We start from the raw sequence: 27,898 nt of genomic DNA on the forward strand, positions 1-27,898 counted from the left end.
TTCTCTTTCACCTGATTGACAGAGGGTTTTAGGTGGGGTGGTAATTCGAGTCCGCCAAGGAGATAGTGATCCGAGTCTGTATTGGCCCCCCTATATTTTATGACATTCCTCAAGGCCGAGAGGTGACAGCGATCAATCGGCACGTGGTCAATTTGGTTGAAAGTGGTCCGTGTGGAGATATCCACGTAGACCGTAGACCGTTTTCTGCGCAAACCAGGTACTTCTAACAATCATTTCGTGTGATACTGCTAACTGAATAATCCGCAGTCCGTTATCATTAGTATCCCTATGTAAGCTATGGGAGCCGACCTATTGCCTGAATACGGCTTCCGTCCCTACTTGGCTGTTGAAATCTCCAAGTATGGTCTTTAATATCATACTTGGGGCAGGCTTCGAGGGTCCCCTCAACTGCCTTGTAGCAGGTATCTTTCTCCGACTCTACTGTCTCCGCTGTAGGGGCGTGAACGTTGATGAGGCTTATATTTCTAAATTCGCCTCGCTAACGCAGAGTGCAGAGCCTTTCGTTTTATTTTCAAAGCCGATAACAGCAGGTTTCATTTTTTGGCTGACTAAGAAACCTACTCCGAGCACATGGTTTACTGAATGGCTACTATCATATATGGTTTAGTGGCTCTTCTCCAGAAAGCTGCTACATCAACCCTATGTTGGTACAGGGTATCGCTTAGCTGGTTGGCAGTCCCAGCTCTATACAGGGAGCGCACATTTCATGAGAAAATGCGCAAATCCTTATTCTGTTTTCGTTGCCGGGTTCGTCGTTTTAAAGTCCATCCAGTCCAAGGCTTTTTCTGTGGCTTCGTAACTTTGGTTTTCCGTGTAGGGTTGTAAGCCCTACCCAACCCCCAACCTGGAGGACTAGTTGATACAATTTGTCCCGTTTTTAGGTGCGGGAGACTCACCTTTATCCTTCTCCGTCTGCAGCTTTTCGTTAAGAAAGCGTGGAAGTGTGGGTGTTGGTTCAGCAGACGTTTCCCAGGTTTTATGCTCCATCGTGGGTACCAATCCATGTTTCGTCCTGGGAACTATACTACCTTTTGACCGCTCCATTTGAAATTGACTGAGGAAAAGGAAGGAGGAAGAACTATTGCGAATCGTAGGAAAAAGTATATGACAGATATGAGAGCAAAGCATGCGGTTAGAATCGAATTACTCTTTTCAGGGTTCTGGAAAGAACGGAGGTTGCAATAGCTCGTCCGTAATATGAGGAAAAGGATACCATGTGATTTTTTAACGAATATTATCCCAACTACGCACTTGACTGGGTTTGGGTATCGAAACCAACTCCCAGGATTGCATAGCACATTGGTTGATTAGTAACTATCAACTGCCACTCATGTGCGCCCGCCCTCTTAGGAGCTGAAATCGCAGGTACCCTCACTTCCAATGATGCACAACAGGGATTGCGGCACGGTCTTCTCAGCAACTTCGCTCCTAATATTTTATTCAATTCAGTTGGTTATCATACCTAGCCACCGTGAATATCATTATGTAAGGGATTTTAGTAATTGTCTGTATCCAAATCATCCATATTGGTTCCGAAGCACGTGGCGAATTGTGCTGAAGAGAATACTCTTTAATTTAGAATGGACAACTTTGCGATACCGGCACCCTCCTCCTAATTCGGCACTTCACTTTCAAAAGGTTTTATTTTCGAAAGTTGCGTGAAAGTGTCACCAGAGTAATCTTGCACTATGCAAACATTGTGTTCCTCTTTAACTCACCAAGGAATCGCATGCAAACTTTATATAAAATAACGAAACTCATTTGAAAGTCTGACAAACTCAAAAGCAAGATCAAAGCAAAAGGCAATCACATCAAAGTCTGGTCCTCAGCTTTACAATTTTCTTTTGTACTTAGCCACTGAGAGAGCACGTCCTCCCCCTTTACATTCATTATCACCAATTTAGCCGAGACAAAGGATAACAGGCCAGACACCAAGTTCTTTCCTCATAATGAAAACGACCATCCTAATGTGCACTAAATTCATTTTATTGATTAAAATCTCGACATTTTTACTCCCCCCAGGCCAGGTCTTTGTCATGCATTCTTTCGTCCTTTTGACGGGCTTGTAGTCGTGGTCATTAGTTTCCTCTCAGATTGAGTAATTGAAATCAATTTGCAAGTAATTCGCTTTCAATTGATTTGTCATCGTATTGTGTCGCTACATCCTATTTATCTCGTGGTTTGTCTGGCTCTTCCTATCCTTGCAGCTGAGTCCTCAGATGGAATTTGAAGGGGATGCGTGTACTTCTGAAGTTCGGTTTCGACGTATATGACTTCTGACTATACGAGGCCCTGGTTTGCAAAAAAGAGTGGAAATTACGTTACCGACAGCTAACAAATTGCCTATCATCCACCGCTGCCGGGGGATTGTATGTCCTTGTGCAGGAATAAATGGTACGCCTCAAATTACAACCATTTATTTGTTGACACTCCTAGCAAGGAATTGTCCAGGATATTACTAGTGCCGAGGATATGAGAAATCTACCCTATCTTTCAGGATGCACGGAATATTCCATTTGAATGCAAGCGTCGACAATACAATTTGCAACAAAAAGATAGGAAAAGTAGATTTGTATTGATTTTTAGGGCCAAAATTCGAACTCAGGACAGTTCGATATGCGGATCCTGCAGTTAGTTACACTAGAAAATGGCCATAGATTTGCCTTTAAATCCCAAAATTTTCTTGGAACAGGGAGATATTAAACAAATCCAGAAATTCGCTTGAATTGCAGCTTGGTTTTCACAACTTGTGGAAGACACTCCCTCAAATAAAATGAGTATACCCCGGTTTACGTACCATAAAAAGATGATCCCATTTTTATGTATCCAACTGTAAGATGAAGAATCTTCAAATCAACAAGACAAGCTGCTAACTAGCCGCCTAGGAAGGAGCAACTGCCAGAAGCCATGATAGACAGGACATTAACTTAATTCAAAAGGCGGACTACGGAACGCAATAAATGTCTGCCTCCCACATCCAGAAAGTGATTGCCACCGATGATGACAATGGGACTGTGTCGCTTAAGCTGGTTATTACCCATAGACCATAGAAGCCATATCCTGGTCTAGAAAACTACATTATTTCTCTGGTTGGAGATTATAGAATGTAAGCCATAACCCATCATCATCCTGTCAGCGATACCAAATAAGCATTCTGATCCCTTTCAAACTTGCTTATGACATTCAGAGATCCTGTAAATTGTTATGATGACAACAACGAAAAGAGGACAACGCGTCCTTTCACTTTTTCTATGACTTTGGCTACGCTCTATTTCGAGCCGCTTATCATACGAGTATAATACCAAGGAAGGCAGTTGACATGAAGCAGAACGACCGAGCTCCGTACAGCCACCCGTAGTTCTTCCTTTCGCCCAGAAGAATTTTTATTGAGAATCATAAAACTTTTTGCCTCAGAATTCAGCTCCTATCATTTTTCTTACAAAGAAGGAGGAAGAGTATTATGCCAGTACACTGGAAAGGGGAGGAAAGGGCCTTCTTGGCGGAAGGATTCTATGGGGTAAAGGGTCTTCAAACGAAATAAATGTTTATTTCAAAAGAAAAACTTTTCCGCTAAAAATATTTAAAGAAGGGATGGGAGAGTAATATTCGCTGGTGCTTGGTGTATCCACAACGGAGTCTCCCCTTACTCAGAATTTTACTGATCCATTTTCGTAAATTTTTAATAAGTCAACATTTAGTTTAACGCTACTATGAGGAGAGAGCAGAAAACTTAAACATGTTACGGAGAAAATATGCAGAGAGGAGATGCTGGGATGGAATTGAAAATTTTTCTTAATATAATTGAAAGGTTAGTGCAGAGGTATGAGCCTTTACGATGTTTTAGGGATGAATATTTTAAAACATTGTGAAAGGTGCACTCGTAAACCGGAGAATGGAAGCAATGATAGTGTGACTCAGCATTGAAACAACTCAGAGCAGAAAGTGTAATGAAAGAAGGACTAGTTGGGGAGCCCATACCATGTTAGTGAAAAAAGTAGTGGAAAAGGGTAGTTGTCCAAATATTGATCCATTCCTCCGAATATGGCATGGAGTCATCAGTAAACACCTCTCGCATATGATCAATTTGAATGACGTCATGAAAATGGAGCACCTTTGTATACCACGCCACGACTATATTATATCAATCCGCCCAATAACCGACAGAAGTTCGTGGATGTCTCCTATTCCTAGGTACTTTAAACCCAGGTGCGTTTTCCTGCTGCAAGTGAGGGACATTTTTCCAAAATCTGAATGAAGTTTTCACTGTCCCTCACAGAAAGTGCAATGTCAGATATCCCCAGGTTCGCTAAGTGCCATACTAGTTGGTTCGATCTGAAATCCTTGTTGGTAGTTAGGATCACAATGTTTTGCTTCTTATAGTTCTTTTGGGGGTTTAAGCAAACGTACGTGTTTATGGCTTTTATTTTCGCCAGGAACATGCTACTATGTCTACCCTTTGGCACAGAGTACTTTTTCTTTTTTTTGGGTAGGGTAGGTGAATGCATTTACGCACAGTCCTGGACTCCCGTAACGGTACGTCGCTGAATTACCAGCTAAACACCTTTTCATCGTCAGAGAGCTAACCTGGAACCGTTTGTTATATTACTTCAGGCAAGTCCTCGAACTCTCCAGCCTTGTGGAGCTTTCAAATCAGGGAATTCCTTTCACCAATGGGAGGGGAGAGGAGGAAGGGAACTGTCAGTTCAAAGCACCCCCTGCCATCCAGCCCTTCCACCGAACGAGTTCTATCTTCTTTGTAACGACAAGGACTCGAACGTAAACGGCAACACAGCTCCTCCCGTCAGCGCTCCTCAGCATATCCTCGATAAATGTTTTCTGGAGAAAGATGTGTGTGCCCTATGTTTAAATGGAGCTGCTGATGAATCCCATCGCACCTTCCACTAGCAAAAAAGGTGTCTTGGGCGTCGTCCACAACTCCATTGTAGAACACACAATCCGGAGATCGTGCCTTTTCAATCTCGTGCAGGTAAGACTGGAAACCTCCATACCCACTTAAGAAGGTAAGGAAATAGTCAGTCTCACCATGCTTCCGATTCAGTTACGCACCTAAGTTGCCAATAAACCGCACAGTTCATCTGCCTCTAGTTTCATTTTGCCAAGATAGTTGCCACTCATCTAGGGTGCGTTGCCGTTCTTCACGAGCAACCGTCTTCCTTGGCTCTTCGCCCTTGTGCTTGTATATGGCTTTACGCTCCTTAGCAAGCAGGGCAAGGGAGATAACCCCTGCGATCACCATCATTCGATTCGAAACAGTGCGGTACGTAGACGCCACTCGCAAAACTCCCCGTCTCTGTACTTGCGCGAGATGCCTACGATATACCTCCTTGCGAAGAGCGTCAGCCCATACCTCTGCGCCCTAGAGTGGAACAGACTGCGTTGAACTCATCAGGACACCTCGCCTGCCGGACGGAGGACCCCCAATATTTGACATTAGCCTACTTAACGCCGAAACTCCAACTGTAGCCTTGTTCGCTGCTGCTTTGATTTGCTCATCTTTGAGTCAAGAGTCAACCTGAGGTATTTTATTGCTGCTTTTGACTCGATTATCAAATCGCAACGATATGGGACGCAGGATTGGATTTCTCTTTTTAGTCAAGATGATTACTTCTGTTTTTTTTCCAGCGCAAATTGAAACTATGAACAATCATCCATTCGCCTACCCGTTGCATAAACATCCCAAGTCTGATTTGCGCTTGTTGGACAATGCATCCAGCAACAAGCCCCGCGACATCATCTGGATAACCAGACAGACACGACTATTGTGGCACATCGAGTTTGATTAGACTATCATAGCAAGCGTTCCAGAGGCCCGGCCCTAGGATGGATCTATGCGCTGTCCCCGAAGTGACCTCCATCCTCTTCTGACCCTCTACTATTTCATAAACCAGGGAGCGATTCCTCAGATAGTCCCTCAACATATGTAAAAGGTAGTTCGGCACGTGGAAACTATTGCTCGTTACGCCTAGAATGTCTTCTTATCTTACCTACCTCACCGCCCGTCGAGCTCGGCGAACGGCATCCACGACTTGCTTGAAAGCAATCCACAGTCAACTGTGGATCTCCCTACTCTAAAACTGAACTGCTGTGGGGATAAGTCTTTAGCAGCGCATATCGCTTCAGCGAGTCTACTTCTGAAGAGTTTTTCGAGCGCTTTCCCAGCAGTGTGAAGCATACAAAGTGAGCGATATGAAGACGGCAACTTAGGGTCGTCTTTTCCTTTGCTGATCAGCACAAGCCTCGCCAAAATGCTTCCTTTCAGGCAAGCTTTAATACGCCGAGCAGTAGGTCTTGCCGATGTTGGAACACCAATTTGTATACCTGTACTGAAATATCATTGGGTCCTAGCGCCTTCTTGGTTTTCATAGAGCGGGCTGCTTGTTCCAACTCTTTCAAATAGAAGAAAAGTGGGCAATCCTCGGCGCTCTCCGCGCCGACGTTATCATCCTGTACGGGGTGCGCAGAGAGTAGTGCTCGTACAGTCCATCTGCCCGGCCTTAAGTGAACAGGGTTTCCGCAGAGCCCAGATCCAACCAGCAGCGAGCTTTGCTCCTGTTTATTGCGCTTTAGAGTCTCCTTTTGGCTAATCTGTTCTCTGTCATTATGGTGGATGCCTTCTCCCGGTCGTTTAGACGTTGTGTTAAGCAGCGGGGCCTGCAGCACTCCTTCCAGAGCTCGCAATTTCCGTACACCAATACATAAAAGGTTTCCTACGTCTCGATGCCCTCCTGGGTATGGAAGCTCCCCAGGTCGTCGTTATCAGGTCCATAACTGAATATACAACAGTGTCAGCTGCAGCGCCATCTCTCTCAGGAGTACCCTCCAGCGCAGCCCCACCTGTTCCAAGATATTCGACAAACCTCCCGATGTTACCTTTGCGACGTTTCATGCACAGGAAGAGCGCCGGAGCGGCGCACACCGTGAGTTTGTGTATTGTTGGTTGCTTGCCAAGAAGTCTTCCAGAACTTGCCACCTATCCACCAACGACACCAGTGACTCCGACGTGAAGGTTACGTCTGGAATGCTTCCTTCGCAGCCTTGGCGCCGAAATGTTGGGGTGCATCCGATGTTTAGAAGTACCCGTGCTGTTCTCGCCGCCATTTCGAGAATTCGTTTTCCTCTGGAGTCTGAGTGACCCAATCAGGATCCGCCCATTCGTGCCTAAGATACCGTCTCCCAAAGCATCAATCCTGCGTCGAAAGTCCAGCATCGTCCCATTCGGCGTAAGATAGACATTGAAAAAAGGTATCTCTGAACACGGAATCCAGACAATGCCGTCCCCTCGGCCTTGGGTAAGAACCCTAAGGAGAGTGCCGTTCCGAACCCATATGGCAGCGCAATGAACTACTTTTATGTGCTTTAGCCCCTGGTATGTTTTCCTGCAGCAAGTAAAAGACATTATTCTTCAGAGAAACTGCAGACAATGTCCACAACTTCCCATACTAGTCTAGACTTTACATGGTTCGATCGGAGAACCTGCATACCCGCCTGGTTTTCAGTTAGGACCACTATGTTCTGCCTTCTGTAGTTCCTTTAGGGTTACATGGGGGCATATATTTTCGTCTACCCACATGTACCGTTTGGCTTGAACTATTTTCTCATTGGAGGAATAACTCTTGCTCTTCCTCCTCCCGAGGTGAGGAACCTCTTGTTGATTTTAGCTATAGGTCACTGCTAAACTTCCCCAGTTTACCTGGTTGCTCATATACATATATAGTCTTTTAGACTTATACTGAGAGTGATCTTGTCCACCCAAATTATCGCAGCACAGGAGCTGGCTATACTGTTGATGTGTATATCGAACGTACTTTTTTTAGTATGCATCCCCATTTCTCCGGTGCTATGAGCCTAAAAATAATTAAAACTCTTGTAGCTTTCTGTGTCTATCAATTAGTTTTTGATATAATAGGATTCCGAAAAATCTTGACCTCTGCGCCGTATTTAACTCCACGGAGACGTCGATGGGATAATGTGAGCCTAACTCTACCAAGGTGGTAGTAGCCCCTTTGGGACCCTGGTCGATAGTGTGCATTGAACCGGTATTAGTGGGCCGCATTGTAATGAGCGAGTGCTAATCAGCCCTTGAGTTCCGGGTTCAGCTAAACTTAGGTCAAGTTCCTGGGAACTGGGGTAGGGGCTTTCTCCCCGAGGGTACACCCGTTTTTGACTATTGCGGCCAGTTCTTTTGGACACGATGAAAACATCAATAGGGAATGAAAATAACATTACTGAAGAAAGAGTGAGAATGGAGAAAGAGTTGGTTTGCGTTTGTGCGTAGCTTGAAAATAAGTCGCTCGCAGCAGCGTCCAATGAAGGATGCAGCAAGGGCTGAAATAGCCGCCAAAACATCGGGATGTACAAACAAAGAACAAGATTCGCAAAGTAATCCTGCACACAAGACGAAGACGGCAACGCAGATAAAACCACGCAGTGCTGTTGTTGCGGGAAGAGGTATAGTGTAAACTGCTAAAATTGACCAGATGACTTCGAATATAAGCCGAGTGGGAGGCTAGTCGACTGTTTTTGGAAAGCCGAAGAGGAAAGGTTTATCAAGTAATGCGCATACGGTCTGCAATGTTCGCCTAGAAAATCATCAGCAAAGGCATAGATGATAATAGAGCTGGACGATCTTCTGGATCGAATTTCGTACTATATGCGGACATGGAGAGCAACAGATGATACCCGAAAAGCAGAAACAACCACGTCCCTCGCTAAGAGCACTGCAGCCTTGCATAACGAATTGGGGAAAAAACGAAAAAAGGAAGGGGCATCTGAAGGAGGCTTCACCCCGGTAGTGTCCAGGGCTCAAACGAAAAAGGCGAAGTTAAGAGGCAACAACACACCGCGGCGTCAGAAATGCTTTTGCCTAAAATTAAAGGAAATATGAATGGTTGAGCATCAACGCAAATGTGGAGAGACGAATGGGGACTACACCATCAGCACTGCTTATTTAGTCCATGGAGGGTAAGACCTTTACGGAAGTCCCGAGCGAGATCCATTATAAGATCAAACCCGAATATAGCGGGGAAGTGTCTTCCATTCGGTGCTGGAGTCCTCAACGAGTTAGGTCCCAGATAACGAATAAAGGTACGTTCTATGAAATGGTCAGGGACTACAGGAAAAGAAAGCTTTGGCTTCTAGCCTGGGACCCACGTGTTCCTTGAAATCCAAGATTTTAACTGCCTCTCGAGGCAAAAAACTCGCTGTGACGGAAGATGCCGAGCAATACCCGAGGATACCTCTTAACAGTGGAAAAATTATATACATATGCGTAATATATAGGATACGGATTCGGGCCGTCATGACCAAATATTACAGACAGTGACCTGTCGGAGACCTGATAGGAGATGTTGCCCTCCTATTAGGTCCCCGACAGCCACAGACTGTGGTGCATCTGGTAAGGTGGTGCGACGGCTCTTAGTCGGGGATAACTTCAAAGCCAGGGTAATTGAATGGGACATGCCTTACCCTGATTCTGGAGGGTAATGAATTCTTGAAATGGCGGCAAGAACAAGACTCATTTTAAACACCGGATCCACCCCGCCGTTCCGGCGCCTATGGTGTGAAGAAAATCATTCCTGACGTAACCTTCGCGTCGAAATCAGTGGCTAGTGAACGAGTGGTGAGATCTTAAAAATTTCTCGGCAAGCGACCATCAATGTATCGCGTTTGAAATGGTTGCCGCAACCCCTCTGTGATCTGAGGTGTTTCGAAGGTAAACCGTGTATGTATTGGTGGACTGTGGAAATTGCGGAGCTCAGGAAGGAGTGTTACAAACTCCAACGCCTGACACATCGTGTAAGCGATCCGGAGGAGGCATGCACCATCCTGCTGGTAGGACCTGATCGACGAGGTTACTTTTCTTTATAAGAGAGTTGAACGAGGCAGTTCCCTCGATGAGAAATAAGAAGGTGGTACAACCTGATGATATCCCAGCAGAGGTATAGAAACTGATGTTCCAATATCGGACAGCTCTGCTATTCGGCACATTCAACGCTTGCCTGAAATAGGTCATTTTTCCATCTCGTTGAAAAGTTGCGATGTTTGCGCTGCGCTGCATACTGACCACTTTGTATGCTTGATACTGTTGCGAAAGTGCTCGAGAAGCTCATCAGAAATATACTCGCTGAAGCGGTATGTTCTGCCGAAGACTTTTCGACCCGCCAGCAGAGATCGTAATATCGAAAGACATTCTAAGCACATCAGGCAATACTTTCCACGTGCCAAGCTATCTTTTACGGATATTCAGGGATTATCTGAGGAACTGATCCCCGCTCTACGAGGCGCTAGAGGGTCAGAGGAGAAGGAGATTACGTTAGGGGTAATGTAGGAATCCATCCTACGGCCGGACATCTGGAACGCTTACTTTGATAGTTTGCTTAGACTCCACATGCGAGGAGGGTCGCGCCCAGTCAGTTATGCAGATGATGTTGGGGCGTTTATTTCCGGAAGTATTGTCGAACCGGTATAAAGCAAACTTGGTATATTGATGCGGCGGGTAAGCGGATGGATGGTTGGTCATGGTTTCAACCCACCACTCGAAAAAAACAAGAAAGAGGCATCCTGGCTAAAAGGAGAATCCCCCCAAATCGAAATGTGACACGGTTAAGTACCTTGGACTGACACTTGACTAAAAGATGTGCTTTTTCGAGCAAATCAAAGTAGCAGCGGACAAGGTTGCAGCTGTAGTTTCGGCCTTATGTTTGCTACTGGTAAGCATTGCGAGTCTTACGTCTAGCAGGCGATGTATTCTGGGTTCAACCCAGTCTGTGATGGAGACATAGGGGATCTTCCTTCAGACATCATTGCCAGAGAGATGCTGAGTAGCGTTAGCACATGGAGTAGTGTTGTGCATTATGTTCAGACTCCTCATGTTGCGAAGAAGATTGAACTCGACTGGTGGTTCTCCCCTCCCGTTGGTGAAACGTCAAACGGTTCCAGGCTAGTTTTCGGATGACAGAAAGGTGTTTAGTTGATTTTTTGACGGTATACTGTTGCGGAAGTCCTACACTCTGTGTATAAATGCATTCACCTACCTTTCTTCAAAAAAGGCTTAGAAACGCCTAGGCGTCCCAGAGCAATGGAATAACAGTCGGTATTACATCAATGAGCCCTTTCCTCCCTAGTGACTTCCCTGTAAATTTTAGAATTCTCTCAAATTTCCACTTAAAAATTATCAAATATAATTTTATTTTCCATTTTCAGACGTCCCAAAACGACTACTCCAAGCGAGCCTCGCCCACAGGCAATTCGCGGGCAGAGCGCTTATATGGCGGTAAGTACCCGAACCTAATTTCATATTCGAAAATTATTTCCTTCGCAAACTATGCACTCCTTCATCAACTTTTCTGTGTATTTTGGTAATTTTCCAAATTTAATGAAATTTCCGATGAATTCCGGGCACGTTTACTCATCAAAAGTACAAAACAAGTTGCAAGGACGAATCAAATCACCAGACGACATCGCTCCGGAACTTCAATATAAATCAAATGACGACATCCACAAAACAAAACAACTAACGGAGCAAAAGAGCAAAGATACGGAGGAAGATGAAGTTATCTTTGAAGCCTTTATCTTGGACACGTGGCTAGGGGAGGGTTGAATTGTCAGGAAGTTTCCGAGGGCATGTAGGCGATAATTGTGCGGAGTTTTCGCCTATGCAAGACGTGATGTTAAACGCCGCCATTATGCGAGAGGGGATTAATGTGTTGTTACAACATTAATTTGCTTTTCAGATTTTTCTTTTCGGGGGGACGCTCTGAGAGTTGTGGTTTACTTCCTCTCCAGCGTGGGTAATAAATTAGCAAAAGTTCTTCGTCATTTATTTTAACTTTCAATGATAACGCTCCATCGAAGTCTGGCTTTGGAAGCATGTAACCGGCTCCAACAGGTTGATATAATGGATCCATTCTCCTGAACAGCGTCATTGGGGCTGACATCAAATGCAAGGCTTCCGATATCCCTCGTAATAGTCAGTAGGCGTCTGTCATTACTGCTCAGTGATGTGGAATAAATTCAGCACTTCGGTTACCTGCGTCCTTATGTTCTGCCATATTTTCAAGTATTGCATTATCTGAAAGCATTTTTTGGGGAGCGAAAAGCTTTTCGAGAAAGGATGGGCAGTTTTTATAGTACAGAAGCAGCTGTCGGTGTTTATCCCATTTTCTGGAGAGTCGGCTCGTCCTGTTCAAGTGCTTATCGTTTAGCCGGGATCAACGGTTTAATGAAGAAAGATACTCGTTGAACATGCAATTTTTTGTGATAATGGGGACTGGCGAAGATATTTACAGAATCGTCTGGAAAAGACGTAATGATAATGCTGATGATGTCTTCTGACATAAGAAAGCCAGTGCCAGCAAGGGTAGTTACTCGCTGTTTTGGCTCCACGCGGGTCAAAGAACGTTAAGTACCTCATTGAAGTTTAGATACTGGAGAACAGGTGTCTTCGTGCAATATTCATTGATGTACTCAGCCTAATGATGTTGCCTTCAGTCTAATGATGGAAATTAATTCTTAAAGGAGTCCAAGCGGGATGTGCTCGAAGAAATTTTAAAAATCTCTTTAATTTCCAACTCAGTGCCAGAAAGCATCGTATCCCTAAACTGTTAGAGGACTTTGTCCATTACAAAGCAACTGTGGAAATTATGTGTACATTGCAGACATTTTTTCACCTAATCACAATTCCATGACTTGCACCCCTTACACTTAACTACGCCACAGGGTCATAAACTGCAACCGCAGATTATTTCCACTCCAAAAGTTATGCAATTTAGTGTGTGCTATTAGTTTTTCAGTTCAAAGCTGCCTTCATTTTCTTTGATGCATACCTTTTGGAGCCTGAGAAAACATCCCAGCAGGGATGGAAAACATTTTCCCAATGACTTTTAATTTCAGGAATAGATTCTGCATGAGACCATGTACATTTTGTGTGCAGGTAATGGCCCGTTGTTCCCCATTGTGTTCAATAGAATTTCGTTGTGGTCACAGCTTGACTACATCCATCACGGAAGAGTAAAATAGGGTTCTGCGGAGCGCACACGTCATATTCATGCATAGCTCAAACATCACAAAAGGGGTTCCTTTTTCGGGTGAGTTTGCTCGGCGGTTTGCAGCTTCAAAGGATCTCTCTCCCTTGTCAGTTATCCGCCTCTTTACGAAATTTCATTTCCCTACTTTCTCTGAATATAAAGTGAAACCTTCCTAGGTGTCTGTTACAGTTGTCTGAGGGACTAGCGTGCCAAGAAATCTTCCAAGGGTTGTTTTGCATAAGGGAGTATGCAAAGAGGAAATGGATGTATGATTTTGCAAAACGAGAAGCAATCGTATGTGTTTGAAATTCGACACGGAAAAAGTTGTATCTGGTATTCCTGGATTTTCAGGTTCGTGTTTATTTTCATTTAACGGAATTTATTTGGTTTTTATTGGATTTGTTTTCGCTTGGTTTTGGCGTTTATGGTGAACGGCATGACGGCTCTTAGGGTGGCTTATCATTTCACGAATGCTGTTTAAATATCTGTGGATTTCCTGATTCGTGACATGCAAATACGGATAAGGTTATGGGATATACCTGAAGGTGGAAGCTGAGATCATATTGTTTATGTGTAGGCGATACCAAGATGTTATGAAACAAGTCGGAAATCAGAAACTACCTTCACGATTAGAACAAAAAACAAAGAAAACTCACTCTTACAATTAACTCAGCATTAAGTACTCCTATAGATTTGATACTTGGAAAGAAAATGTTTTTTTTTAAACATGGAAAAGCTATTCTCGCCAGGGGGTTTCTTTTTTGGGAAAGGACTAAAATGCATACACGCACAAAGTGCCGGACTCCTGTCTCAGACAAACTACCGGCTAAAATAATCCCCTGAAACATCTAGAACTCTGACCCGGAATCGTTTGACACATTACCTCAGATCAGGCCTATTCAATATAGAAGCAGAACCCTGTGGAAGTAGGGAGCCTCAGCTATCCTGGCATTTCTGATATCCATCTGCCACTCGGCTCCACGTGCCCTCATTCTGCAACATGGCCTCAATTGTGATGTCCAAGAATGCAAGATTCTCTTCCATCGAGAGGTGGCGGCGATGGCGCTCCCATCTTTTGCAGAGGAAAAAGGTGTAACAGGCATCATCCGTTACATCCTTGCAATAAATGCAGTCGGCCGACCGTGATTTTCCGATTGTGTGCAGCTGGCTTAGGTAATAGTCAACCTGACCGTGCTTTTGATTGAACTACGGCGGCACGTCATTTATGCGATGCCCGGGTCACCTGCCTTTGCCTTCCCAAGATTGCTGGTCTGGACAGGAACTCACTAGCGACAGCTTCCTTATTTCCCTCGCCTCTTCTGGCGTATATAAGCCTCCGCTTGGCAGCATGGAGAGTGATCGGAATTGTTCCTACTATCACGGCACGATAAACGGACACAACTCGCAGAGCCCCTCGTCTATGTACTTGCGCTAGGCGTTTGCGTCACTCCTCCTTACTAAGGGAGTCAGCCCCTGCTATGGAACTATAAAGAAGACGAAGTAAACCGCGCTCATCAGCAAGCGACGCCTACTGGATAAGGCACCACCGACATTGGACATTAGCCGACAAATCACATAACATTCTAGCGGTAGCCTTATCTGTGGTGTTACGAATCTGCTCAAAGAAGGCCATCTTCGTGTCATGATGCCAGTGTGCACTGAACTTACACAATCGGGGGTGCAGGAACTAGTGCCGCAACATCATCCACGGAAGGTCCGGAACAAGGATAGATCCCAGATGTTATCTTCATTTTCCGTTGTCCTTCCCGGAGTCCGTAGAGTATATATAGTATTTAAATAGTTCCTCAACATCCAGAATAGGTAGCCCAGAGTATGGATACGATCTTCCAGTGCCTAAAGCATATAGCACCACCCCCAAAATTAATGGCCTTTCTTGCGACTGTGTCGGCCCGGACCACCTCCCCAATCGCAACATTTGTGGATCGGCCCACTCTAAAACCATATTATGTTGGTGAGTAGTTTCCTGCAGCACGTATTGCGTCAGTCAGTCTTGACTTGACGGGCTTTTCAAGCAGTTTCCCCGATATGCTGACGGCGCCTCGCGGTCGTCTTTGCCCTTGCTTATCAGCACAAGCGTTGTAATCTTCCAGCATGAGGGAGAAACACCTGCCGTCAAATATGCGTTTAATGCGCCGAGTAGCAAATTCGATTTTGTATTTACATACGAGTTTCAATATTTCGTTATGAATACTAGCCGATCGTGGTGTTTTTTGGATTTCATGAACGGAACCGCCTCCTCTAATTTCAGCATTCCTCAGTACTAACTCTTTCATTGACAACGTCAGTTCGGATTCGGTGTCCCGGAAAAAGGATTTGCACGACTTCCTTCATCTTCGCTGCCATAAAACAGAGTGATGAGCACTGGTAGGTATTTGTCGGACGGCAGAACATTGGGAAGGGTCGTTTGTCACTTCGAAAGTAATGTACTGATGATTACTTGTCGCGAAATCTTCTAGTACCTTCCACCGTTGGACCACTCCGTAGCAAAAGCTACGTCAAGGAGAGTGCCCTAGTAACCATGGCGTCAGAATAATGGGGTGCTACCTGTATTTATAACATTAAGTCTTGTTGGCCATATCCAAAATGTATGTGCCTCGAGAATCTGGTTGAGGCATACCCCATTTCAAGGCTCTGGCGTTAAAATCTCCTCTGAATAGAACTCTACCTTCCGTGTTTCTAAACTCGTCCTCCAAGATGGTGAGCCTATTCCGGGAACCTTGCATAAATTCACTCATGAAGTAAACGCTGAAAAACGTCACCTCCGCACAATGAACACAAGCGAAACCCTCTCCTCGACCATGGGCCCGCACTCAGCAGTGCCATGTATATCGGACTACCGCGCTGGTGAGCCCCTGCCTCGGTACTGTTTGCTGCGAAGCAAAAAGTCAGCTCCTCTTTGCTGCACCATCTGCCCCATCAGATCACGGGCAGTTGCACTACTATGCATGTTTTCTTGCAGGATGTGGATCGTAGTGCTTGACTTTTGACCTTTAATAATTCTTCTTTGAATCTTCTTTCTGCAGACTGCGATCCTTGCAAAGCATTTTGCCGACTCAGAAGTCTTCGCTTCGTGCCCGGATTCGCCACATTTGCAACACAAACTGTTTCTGTACTGTCCCTTGCAAACCCGTCCTATATGCCAGTATGCCCAACACTTAAAATAGCAGGTTGGAACTGCGTCGTCTTATTCAGCAAATCGTTGCTCAGATCTGGATAATGCCCTTTTATTGCTTCCCCCACTTCTTCCGTATTAGTGAGACAATTCAGATCCCTTATTTCAATGGTGCACATGGGTTCTAGGATGAAAACCACTGTTTTCGTGTTTAGAATGCTCCGGACTGTTACGTAGAATGTACTCTCCTTATCGGTCTTTGACCCAAACTCGACAAGTATATTGCCGGTTTGAGCACGCCGGGTAGACGCAAGGGTTTTCTGGTTTGGCGTTGTTGCGGACTCCTCGAAGAACTTCTGCGAAAGATCTCCCTTCGTTCGGTTTTATGAGAATAGCTTCTGGCCGTGGTTTACCTTTTCCCTTTTTATTTGACGCTGATGTTACCGTTCTACATCGACTTTACTACAGTGGAGTCATTGCCGTTGCTATTCAGCTTAGATTGTTTTTGAAGAGTTTTATACGAGTACTTTTTTCGATACTGCTTGGTTCGCTTGGTTATCATCTGGCGGAATTCTTCTTGCTGCGTCTCCGTGGGCAAATCCACGCTGTTTTCCACTATTTTGTTCGAATGTTTGTTCAACCTCTGGTGGGCTAAGAGCAATGTGTTTCTTCCTCAGTTCCTCGTCGGTTATCTCCCAGGAGTTTTGCTGGTGTGCTGCAGCAGTTCTTCCATTTTCATTCTGTCATTTTTGATATCCATGAAACTATTTCACTGGACGAGCAGCCTTCATTTTCCACGGGACCACGCTGAATTTTTAAAGCTGCTTTTCTTCCTCTACTCTTGTCTTTTGGATGAGATCTATCCCCTCAGGTTACTCTTTCGTTACCCTTCTTTCCCGACCAGGTGGTGTCCGGCACCTCGGAATTTGTCTTCTTTCCTTGTGGCCCGTTTTCCGAACTCGAATTGGATGACGTGTCTCCTTTTTGACCGCCAAGACTCCTAGCCTCTGCGGTGTCACTCCCTTTTTCACCTCTAGTCATCTTCACCGTTAGGACAGTGGACTTTTCTACTTTTTCAGTAGGTGACCTTAGCAACTTCGCACTTCTTCCATTCTAGCTGCCAGCAGCGGTGAACGTGTATTGTTGCTCCTTTTAAAAATTTCGACTATTGTCGGTTGTGTCGTCGTGTTGCTGTAATTGTTGTTGGTGTTGTCAGCCGCTATCTCCCCTGGAAAGGACAGTCGCCTTAAACGATCCCTGTAATTGGAGCACTCCACCCCAACTGAGCCTGCAGTGCCAACTTAATGGTATGATAGCTTTGAATATAGGTTGCAGCCCTGCAAAGGTTATAAACGGAAGGGAGGTAGCTGTAACATTAATCTCATCACTCTCGTGTACTAACAGAATGCCATAGCTGTCAACTCATGTGCAACAATCTCGCCAGGGGGTAAAAGGAGCGAAAAATAGTTTATTAGTTAACAGGTCAGCAAGTCCAAATATTGGTGAAAAGTGAAGAAAACGCTTGAAAAAAACTTAAATGCCAATACCTCCCTTCCAGGGGGTTTAATTCTGAAAAAAAGTTGTTTGAAAAATGGAGAAATTTTTTAAAAAGTTTATAAGACCGATGTCTCTAATAATAATGGGAGTTTCTGTCACCACCAGTTTCGAGAAAGTTAAGACCTACAAAATTGTGTATGCGTTGAAGGGTAGAAAAACTGAGAAAAGTGGCGAGAAATAGAGGATTTCTCTAAAAAACTAAAGGCTGATTCCTATGTAAATGTGCAGAATTAGGGGAAGGTGAACAAAAATTTTCTTCTTTTTCTCAGCTTCCTGTTCACAAGCGGTGTCGGCTTGTCATGATCATCATGCGCTATTTTGCTCAGTCAGACGCCTGATCTGATCTGATCAGTTGCTAGGCTTTCAAATCCCCATCCAGCGTATCAAGCCACCATTCTTTCAGCCGACCATTTAGTCACTTATCACCGACTTCAATGATCAATTTTGACGAGTGAATCCTTGTTAGCGAATTATATGACCATACCATCGAAGACGCCGCTTCAGAAATTTTTCCACAATCTTAGCAAATCCTCATTTTGGATGTGATCAAAACGTGTCACGTCACTAGTCCAACGCAGTCATCCCTATTACCGCGGGACACCGTTTATTGTCTTTTATAATCGGCCAACACTCGGAACCATAGAGGGCGACTAGGCAAACGACACTGCGGTAAGTTTTCGTTCTGAAACGTTCTTTGAGTCGTCAATCACAAAGAACGCCCGTTGTGGAACGACATTTCAACTAGGTTGCGCTAATGCGTCAAACAATTTCACAACGCAAGTCATCATTGGCTGATAGCATTAATCCGAGAGTTCGACACTTCCACTGATAGTGATCGTGTAGATCCAGAAATACAATGTAAAGAGGGTGATATTTCTCACGGTGTTTCTCGATGAGTAACCGCGCAGCCTCAGTAGTTCCGCAGTTCTTTGACAAACCCGGCTTGATTGACGGTTATTTGAACGATTTTGCGAATGGGGTTGTCAAGAATGCATCCAAGAATCTTCATGGCATGGGACAGCAAACGGATCCAAAGGTACTTTGAACATTCTGCTGGAATACCTTTTTTTCATATTGCGACTGTGGTACTTTTTGACAGTTAGATGGTGTTCTACCTTCCTCAATAACTCGGCTGAAGAATTCGCTGAGCCACAGTGTTGCGTCACAGCTCTTCACTTCCCAAACCTCAGATGCAATGTCATCAAGTCCTGTTGCTTCATTGACTTCAGTTGCACTGATAGCCGGAGTTGCTCCAAATGCCGACAATGCTTGTGGAAGTAGAGGATGACTAAATTCTTCCGCTGTATTCTGCTCTAAATATTTCTGTCATCAATCCATTGAAGCTCGTCTTTCGATAAGCAAGGTCACAGTTCTTGTTATTAACGTAATAGAAGGTTCGTTCGTGTAGGCTTTTGACAGGCCGATTTCAGATCTCTCCCGCTATCCCAAGTGTCCAATTTATCGCTAAGATCTTTGTAATAGATCGCATGAGTGACGATTTTCTGGGCTTCCCAGTTAGTATTCTTGTAGATTTGTTTTATCGTCGAGAAACGTTTGGTAGAGGCGTTTTTTTTCATGGAACTTTATTCGAACATTGCGAATCCAAAACTAACCTTTGTCCTCACGAAATTGCCACCATTTAATGCGCTGCGGGCCAGTGCATTCCTTACGCTATTTCATCAGTAGCTTTATTCGCAAGACAACAATCAACGGACGGTCGATGTGGAGGTGGAATGGTCTCATAAGGAACGGCTGTCAGTAATGGTGATAAAATGTCGGTGGTTTATAAGAATCTAGTCGATTTGCATTTTGCTGATCCAACTATAAAATGTAGCAAGATGAGACAATCATTTGATGAACCATGTTTTCATAATTACAAGATCATGGGTGTCCGCATAATCGTCTGCCTTCTCACCCACCTGACCAATAAGGTCGCTGGCAATGATAATGTAGTCATCATAAGGGACGTTACAGGTCTTTGCATCCAGAAGTTACCAGAAGACATCTTTCTCGGTATCAGGTGGTGTGTATGCGATGTAGAGGTAAATAGTGCGATCAGTAGATATAATGGTGAGCTTCATCACCCGGCCATCAAATCGTTCGACTTCTTTAATGGCATCACGGAGACCCTCTGAGATGGCATTGCCAACACCCTATTGAGTGTGTGAGCTACCAAAATAGGGAAGTTTATAGCCACTTTTACCGCGTTCACGTTCTAAGTCACAGCTTTTGGCACCAGACTATCGGCTTTCTTGCAGAGCGCAAATATTAATGCGCCTTTTCCGAAGGGTTTTTGCGAGTTCCTCGGTCTTTCTAGTTGGGCTGCCAATATTTAGAGTGCGGACACGTATTTGCTTTACTCGGACTAGCTTACTTACGTCCTGACGACGTCCATGCATCAAGAACCCTTACCCATTTTTCGACAGGATCGGGGCAAGGTTGCGCTGAGCAGAAACCACTGCATATATTACAGCGACCATCCAGTAAACCATGTGCTCGGAGTAGGTTTCCTAGTCAGTCAAAAATTGAAACCTGCTGTTATTGGCTTTGAAAATCTTAACGAAAGGCTATGCATTTTGCGTTTACGAGGCAAATTTCGAAATATAAGCCTGAAGAACATTCACGTCCCTACACGTCCCTACAGAGGAGACTTCCGAGTCGGATGAGGGTACCTTCTACGAAGCGGTAGAACAAACCTCATAAACATGCCTCAGGTATGATATGAAAATCAAACTTGCAGATTTCAACAACAAAGTATGGGCAGAGCTCATATATTGGGCGATACCTCGGCTCCCAAAGCTGAAAACACCAATAGGAACGCACTGCGGCTTATTCAATTGTCAGAGTCAGACGAAATGGTTGCTGGTACCTGGTAGGCCTCTCCAAGCGGGACCACTTTCAACCAAGTTAACCACGGGCTAATCAAACGCCGCCATCTTTCATGAATGTCAGAACGTATAGTAGGGCCAATATAGACTCGGTTCACTATCTCATTGGCATGGTTCTCTAAGTTCGAAAAACAACACCACCTCGAAAGTGGACACTGAAACCATCTATTAGAAAATCCATCGTAACACCTATAAGGGGAAATAGAATGCTGAAATAACCGCACTTAACATAGGTTCTGAAGATAAACCATCAACAGATGAGCTCCACAACTACCAAGCATACTTTGCCCCAGTCGCAAAAGGAGTCGAAACGACTGGTTCGCCAATGAATGTAAACTAACAACGGAACGAGAGAATGCTGCATATCGCTCAAGTAACTCGGACACGCGCAGAGACATATTACGAACTTCGTCGAGTGGAGAAACGACTTCACAGATGGAAAAAGACAGCCTGGGAGAACCAACAAGTCTGTGAACTCGAAAAGTACAGGGAGCACCTACACCTCGATGCTTATCCCGCAGTGACAAGAAGGAAAATCTAATTTCTGGCCTGATGGGCGTATTGGAGCGATGGGTTGCGTACTTTGATGGACCGCTCAATAACCAAAATATCGGCGAGTTGGAGGTTCCGCCAACTGGAGACGACGGACGAATCTTGCCATCACGAAGCATGGAGGAAACAGTTCGTGCAATTTATCAGCTTAAAAAATCCTTAGCTACCAGGAGACAATGGAATTACAACCGAATTGGTTAAATATGGAGTCGACCAACAACATCAAGCGGTTCATCAACTGATGCAGTGGGTGGGTCGCTTAATTCATATGGGTGAGGATAATCCAGCCGGAGAAGTCGATAAGAGCAACATCTATGGTAGAAATAGATGATGTGACAGATCTTGCCTGAGATGGGGCGATGGTGTAGACCAGGACGCCAGGCAATTTTTAGGGATATCGAATTGGTTGATCTATTTCCAATAATATGGATTCGTCCCAGAGTTTCTTTTTGTCTTTCGGGTTTATCAAGGGCTCATGATTAATAAACTCGGTGAAAAGGCTGTAAGTTCTAGATCCCATTCTGTTCAAACTGATTAACATTCTACTATGGCTAACTGTAAAATCACATAAGCAAAAAAGTTCAAAATTTTAATGCATTTTCGTGACAACTAGATTGCGTTCTTTCGTTCCCGTCTCCATGATTAGCATTACAAATTCCTTCGGCTGCAGAAATTTCATTTGATAATAAATAATCTGAAACCGCAACCAAGATAGCAATTAAAACTACCCAACTTTCTGGCTTCTCAAAATTTCACATCTCTGTAATCAATCATGGTTACAAAATAGGTGGCTCAAATTCAATGATCCGCTCAACTCTTCAGCACCGAATTCATCTGAGGAAGTATCTTCAAAAAAAGTGACCTTCATCGCTACAACGTCCATTCTGCAAGTCACGGTTAACACAAAACTTCAGGTTGATCTAGATTCAACAATGAGCGATGAGAATTCTCTCATCTAACTATCATGTGATGTAAGCGTCTACTTCACGTAAAGCACATCAGCACGCTGTATTCCTCCTCTTTTCACTTCAACTCCTGTTATTTAGCGAGAAAATTGATTATCTCGACCGAAATGCAAAAACCACAAACTATTTGCAATGAGTGACTATTGTAACGATTCTTCTGCAATGGAGATGAAAAAATGTAGCTAAATCAACAAACCTCGGGACAAAAAAAAAGATACGAGACCTCATTAAAGTCTGGTACTCGAAGACCAGTGAATCTAGTATCTGTAGTGTCTAGTTGGGGCTAGGTATCCTAGTGGAGAAGCAACTGAAAAACTTGCATGATTCGCTATGGAATTTTTAACAAAGACGAGAGGATTCTGGCTACTGATGGAGGCTGGAAAAAGTGCCGGCGAGCCCCATTGTACAGTATGGATTGGAAGTGTGGTATCTTGGGGAGGTCGGGCATATCTTCAAAGGAAAACGAGCAAGTGATGCTAAACAAAAAGCAGTAATGCATCTTCACCGATTTCGTAGAGAATTCACAAGTGGCAGATAGTGATACACTCAGTGGATCCTGTGTGATAACAGGTTTGAAAATAGATGTGGGGTAGGTATCAGAGAGCTATTTGTTCCTGATTGTTACCCAAAAACCTGACTACAGCTTTCTTATGAGTCCGAAGTCTGATTGTAATATCTCAGTCTAAACACTTTCATCTCTGCGCTAGCACAAAGCGAAAGACGAAACCGAAAGTGGCAATAAACTTGTTCAATACAATGTATCTAAACTGCGGAATAGACGGACAGTCCGGCATTACTTATACGAGCTACTGAATATCATTTGACCATTTTGCAAGGCCCGAGGAGGTGCGCTAACGACTGGCAATGACAAAAGAGCCTGCCCCCTGAATGTTGCTCTGCCACACTATAATTCCATATAAAGCAAGTACTCGTAAACGCGATAATCTGAAGGTTAGACCATTAAATCCCTCGCGAGTTACGCCGTGTCTATTTTTAGTATTGCACAGAGATCATCGTTGAGGCAGCATATCGGTCATATTATTTACCTTTCTAGATTGATTCTAGCCATTTTAGCTTGTTTCGTGATACAGACATCTTCGTGAGCAGCATCCGCAGCATCCAGAGCATATATGCGTTCGTTTATGGCAACGAAGCATAAGATGTTCGAAATGAGCTGCGTAGGCCCAAAGAAGATAGCATCGATAATTATCTTCCCGTGATTCATCTCAACGATAACGAACCGTCGCGAATCCTTTCACCTATTCCGGGAATTGTACTCTGAACGTTCCAAACCAGTTCCTCCGGCATCAAGTTCACCCACGTGGTTTGTATGCTGATATTCGCGAAAATGTACCTCATTTTCTCTCTACCCATCCTTCTTGTGGATGATGCGATGAATTTACAAGCGCGACAAGACACTAAATTCCACACACTCCTTGGCCGTATCTCTATGGATCTAACTATATTCAGCTATCCACCTTAATCGTCGCGGATGTATTTAAAAAGCATCCAACATTAGCCGCAGCATCAGCCCCAAAGTGACAGGACCATATGGTCGATTCGGGGCTATCATATATCTTGGGATAGTACCAATTTGAGGACGGCGGTGGCTATTAGCGTAGACTTTCTTGCAACAGCTTCCCTGGCAGTATCTTATCGCGAAATTATTCAGGGAAAATAAGTGGCTTGAACTATGCACCGGCTGTCTCGGCCGGATCCAGTGCTGATGGTTACAGTGTGGCGCTTGTCTGGTGTCTAGGTACGCGTACTTGATCTCTGTGCAAAATAACTTCATGCTCGATTCACTTAAGTAGATGCTTATGCAAATTTAGAGATACTTGAGGAAAATGTGTTTTGATTTTTACACAGTGGTGGGTTGGCGATCCAAGGCAGTGGAAGTACTCTACCTCAAAATTTTCTTATTGTTCAAAACTGACTTCCGAGAAGCGTGGCTACCGCCACCAGAGGAGAATGGTTTTCAGCAACTTCCCTATTTAGACTCAGTCATTTGCGCTAACCTTGCAAGGCAGACTCACTTCTCCTGCTCGGCCTCGTCTGTCCATTTAAAGCAAGTGTCGTCCACTGTATCCATTTTTTCGATAAAAAAGACATTTCCGTCTTGGGTAAGTTACAAAACGGGAGCATTGCATAGCGCCATCCTGTGCTCTGTCCAGTACTCATTATCCATGTCAACGATACTAATATCCAGGCGTGATATGATTTATGATAACACTAAACGGTAGGTGAGCTAATCGTTACGAGCGCTGCACTGAAACACGTCGTACCAGATTCCTTGATGGCTCCACGTCTTTTATGAGTCGCGCGCTCACCTGATACCGAGATTGTGACTATGATATATGCACTTCGGAATTACTGTTAGCCAGTTTCGGAATCTTGTAGTATCCATGTAGTCACTCTGCGCCGTGGTAGCAAGAAGTAGCGGCGAAGTTGAGTGGAATATCTTGGCCTGAGGATATTTTGCATACAATATCTTATTTGTGGGTAATGCAGTGGTTCAGTGGGTGAGGAAATACAAGCCGTAAGAGCAAATGACCAGGCATTAGTTCAGCTTAATCACGAAACAGGAGATTGGAATTGCATTCATTAATATTGAATATGACTTTGGTAGTAACTTATATGCACATGTGTATCTCCAACAGGTCCATGAATTGAAGTAAGCACAAACAGAAGCTAATTCGAATCACAAATGATTATGCAAGTCTGGACGTTCAATGATAAAATATCCTCTGGTTTGTCTATTTCTTAATATATTCAGGAGGTCCCTCTACTTTGTTAAACATTTTTTTTGTTGGTTCTCTATTGCTGTCTACCTCTTCATGTGGCTAACGCTTAAACTATTTTAATCCACTTATAATCCAGACCCTAGACAAGCATTACCAACTTGAAGGGAGTGTCTTTTGCTTACTATCAGCTCTTGGAAGGACACTGTGCCAGCCGTGGGATTCACAATCACTAAAACCGCCCCTGCTCTTCTGCCTATATTATTATTATTATTCTGTTAAGGGAAAGTCGCACCGCGTCCTTGAAGAACTATTGTGTCCCTTTTACTGGTTATAGTGTACCTATTGATCATAGTATCTCAAGCAGGCCTGTAACCGTATGTTCCCTACTTCCAGATGTTTCAACTTTGCATCTGGTATTAAGTGTTCTCCCAGATGTCTCGACCTACTTTGCACAAGTGTCGGACACTGTCCCAGGACGTGTATAGAGGTTTCGTCCTCCTCCTCACAAAACCTGCAGGCAGTGTCCGTAGATATCCCTAGCTTCCCTAGATGATACTTCAGCCGACAATGACCAGTGAGAGGTTTTCCACTATGATTCGGAGGTTATTTTTGGTGAGGTTTAAGCAATCCTTTGTGCGTATAGGTTCGTATCCCCCAATAAGCACCCTGGACTGCTCCATCCCTGGTAGGCCCGCCCAATATAGTTCCCTCAACCGTTTCTCTTCATTTCATAGATTCATAACCATGAAACCGTTCTGCCTATATGCTCACGGGAGTGCCGTGGAATATAGTTTTACGAAAATGCAACACGTTCTTATCACGTTGTATATCGTTCCGTGCGCCACCTTTGTATCACAGTTGGCCTATCCTATCCTCCAGGTGATTAAGGCGTTGCAATAGAACTGTGGTGCGAGTCCTCGGATATGTTCGCATGCTCGGCACAGTCGGAAGTCTCGTCCTGTTCAAAGCGATGCATATACTTCCTGTAACTATCGTGTCCTATAACGAGCATGGAGGAATTTTCAATACATGGGATCAGTGTAGGGATTCAGTGGTCTTTTTCTAAGCTATCAAATCTCTGTACAGCCCCTTCCTAGTGAACAGTCATGTAGATCGGACTCACTCTCCTTTCATGGTGCAGATCATCATCATCAACGGCTCAACAAGCGCTATCCGGTCTAGGCCTATCTTAATAAGAAACTCCAGATATTCCGTTTTTGCGCCGAGATCCACCAATTCAATATTCCTAAAAGCTGTCTGACATCCTGACCTACGCCATCGCTCCATCTCAGGTAGGGTCTGCCACGCCTTCTATTTCTCCTATACACATAGACTCGGACTCGGATTGAGCCGGATTTTATCCACAACCAGACGGTCGTGGTATTGTACAAAGATTTCATTGCTATAGAGGTTGAGGAATGGTCAATCCTCATGTAGGGGACCAAAAATTCTTCGAACGCGATGACGAGAGAGCAATTTTTCTTGCTAAGAACCCAGGTCTCCGAGAAATACATGAAGATTGATAAGATCATTGTCTTGAATAGTAAAAGTTTTGATTCTATAGGGAGACGTTTCGAGCGGAGCAGTTTTTGTAAGGTGAAATTGACCCAATTTGAGAAAATTATCAACGGTCTCAAAGTTATAGTCTCCTATACTATCTTTACTGTTCTAATTTGACCGCCATCGCTACCTGGAAGAAGGGTGTTAACCTCTGGTTATTGTTCCCATGATGTCGACATCGTCAGCATAGGCGATTAGTTGGGTCGACTTGAGGAGGACAGTTCCTCTCACATTTACCTTATCATTACGGGTCACCTTTTTTGGGCCCAGGTTAAAAAGGATGCATAATTACGCGTCCTCTTGGTTTAGCCCGTTCTTGATGTCCAATTTTCTCGAGAGTGACCCCGCTGCTTTCATTTCAACCTAGTGAGCCTTATCAATTTAGGCAAGGTACCTAATTTTCTCACGGCGGTATTCAATTTTATCCTGACTATGCTATCATAAGCAACCTTGAAGACGAGAAAAGGACGGCACAACTTTATCTTCTTCTTTTTCCCAGCCTTTGGCTCGTTCACAAGTGGGGTCGGCTCGTCGTGATCGGTTTCGCCATTTGGATCTATCGAATGCCTGATCTGGGTGCAATCTCGAGGCTTTTAAATACCCATCCAGCGTATCAAACCACCGTCATTTCGGCCTACCTTTTGGTCGTTTACCATCGATTTCGATGTTCAGACCAAACTTGGGAAGTGAATTCTCGTTAGCCCGCATTGCGTGATCATACCATAGCAGACGCCTCTCTCGCACTTTTTCCACGATCGATGCAATCCCATAACGATCGCAGATATCCTCATTTCAGATGTAATCAAAACGTGGCACGCCACTAGTCCAACGCAACATCTTAACCATATTCCAACAGTTTTTCCATCCCTTGCCGCAGGGAGAAAATCTGATCTGTTACTGATTTATCTAAAGTGAAGCTTCTTTAAGCCGATGATGCTTTAGGCCTAACGTAGCAAGATAGCGGAGAATATGTACTTACATTTATCGTCAAACTAGTCGTTTTTCGACAACGACACAAGACCTTAAAAAAATAAAATAAAACCTTATTAAAATCGGTTTACTGTCTGTCTGCCTGTCTGGATTTTTTTTGGCTGGGGTTTTCCATCATGGATTCGCATCTGGAATCTAGGACACGAATGCCGGAGTCTTACCGACTCAAACCTCCCATGTTTTCTCCACACTCTCCCCGCGGAACCATCGTTCCGGTATTGCTTCGCGGGGCTGTTCAGTTCTTAGCCGTTCACTCTAAACCCAAGATGTTTCAGAGGCTAGCATGTAGTCCACGATATTCTCGGGTATCAACCGTGCCCCGGCATCAATTTCCGCCTCCGCTCTGTGTGTGGCGAACCGCGGGCAGTTAAAAACAACATGCTCCGCATCTTCCGGAATCATCACGCATGTCGGATAACGCGGGGAGTCGCTACGCCCGAAG

The 27,898-nt window shown here is 44.4% G+C and overlaps 1 protein-coding gene across 1 annotated transcript in view; it reads left to right on the forward strand.

The window, feature by feature from the left end:
- The window catches only part of LOC119656197 (protein sprint), a 586,096-nt gene that overhangs the window by 25,972 nt on the left and 532,226 nt on the right, over nucleotides 1–27,898 (forward strand). The window contains exon 3 of the mRNA XM_038062582.1: nucleotides 11,245–11,314. Coding sequence (XP_037918510.1) covers nucleotides 11,245–11,314 — 70 coding nt within the window. The remainder of the gene's footprint in view (nucleotides 1–11,244; nucleotides 11,315–27,898) is intronic.

Source organism: Hermetia illucens, chromosome 4, assembly GCF_905115235.1.
Source record: "Hermetia illucens chromosome 4, iHerIll2.2.curated.20191125, whole genome shotgun sequence".
NCBI lineage: Eukaryota > Metazoa > Arthropoda > Insecta > Diptera > Stratiomyidae > Hermetia > Hermetia illucens.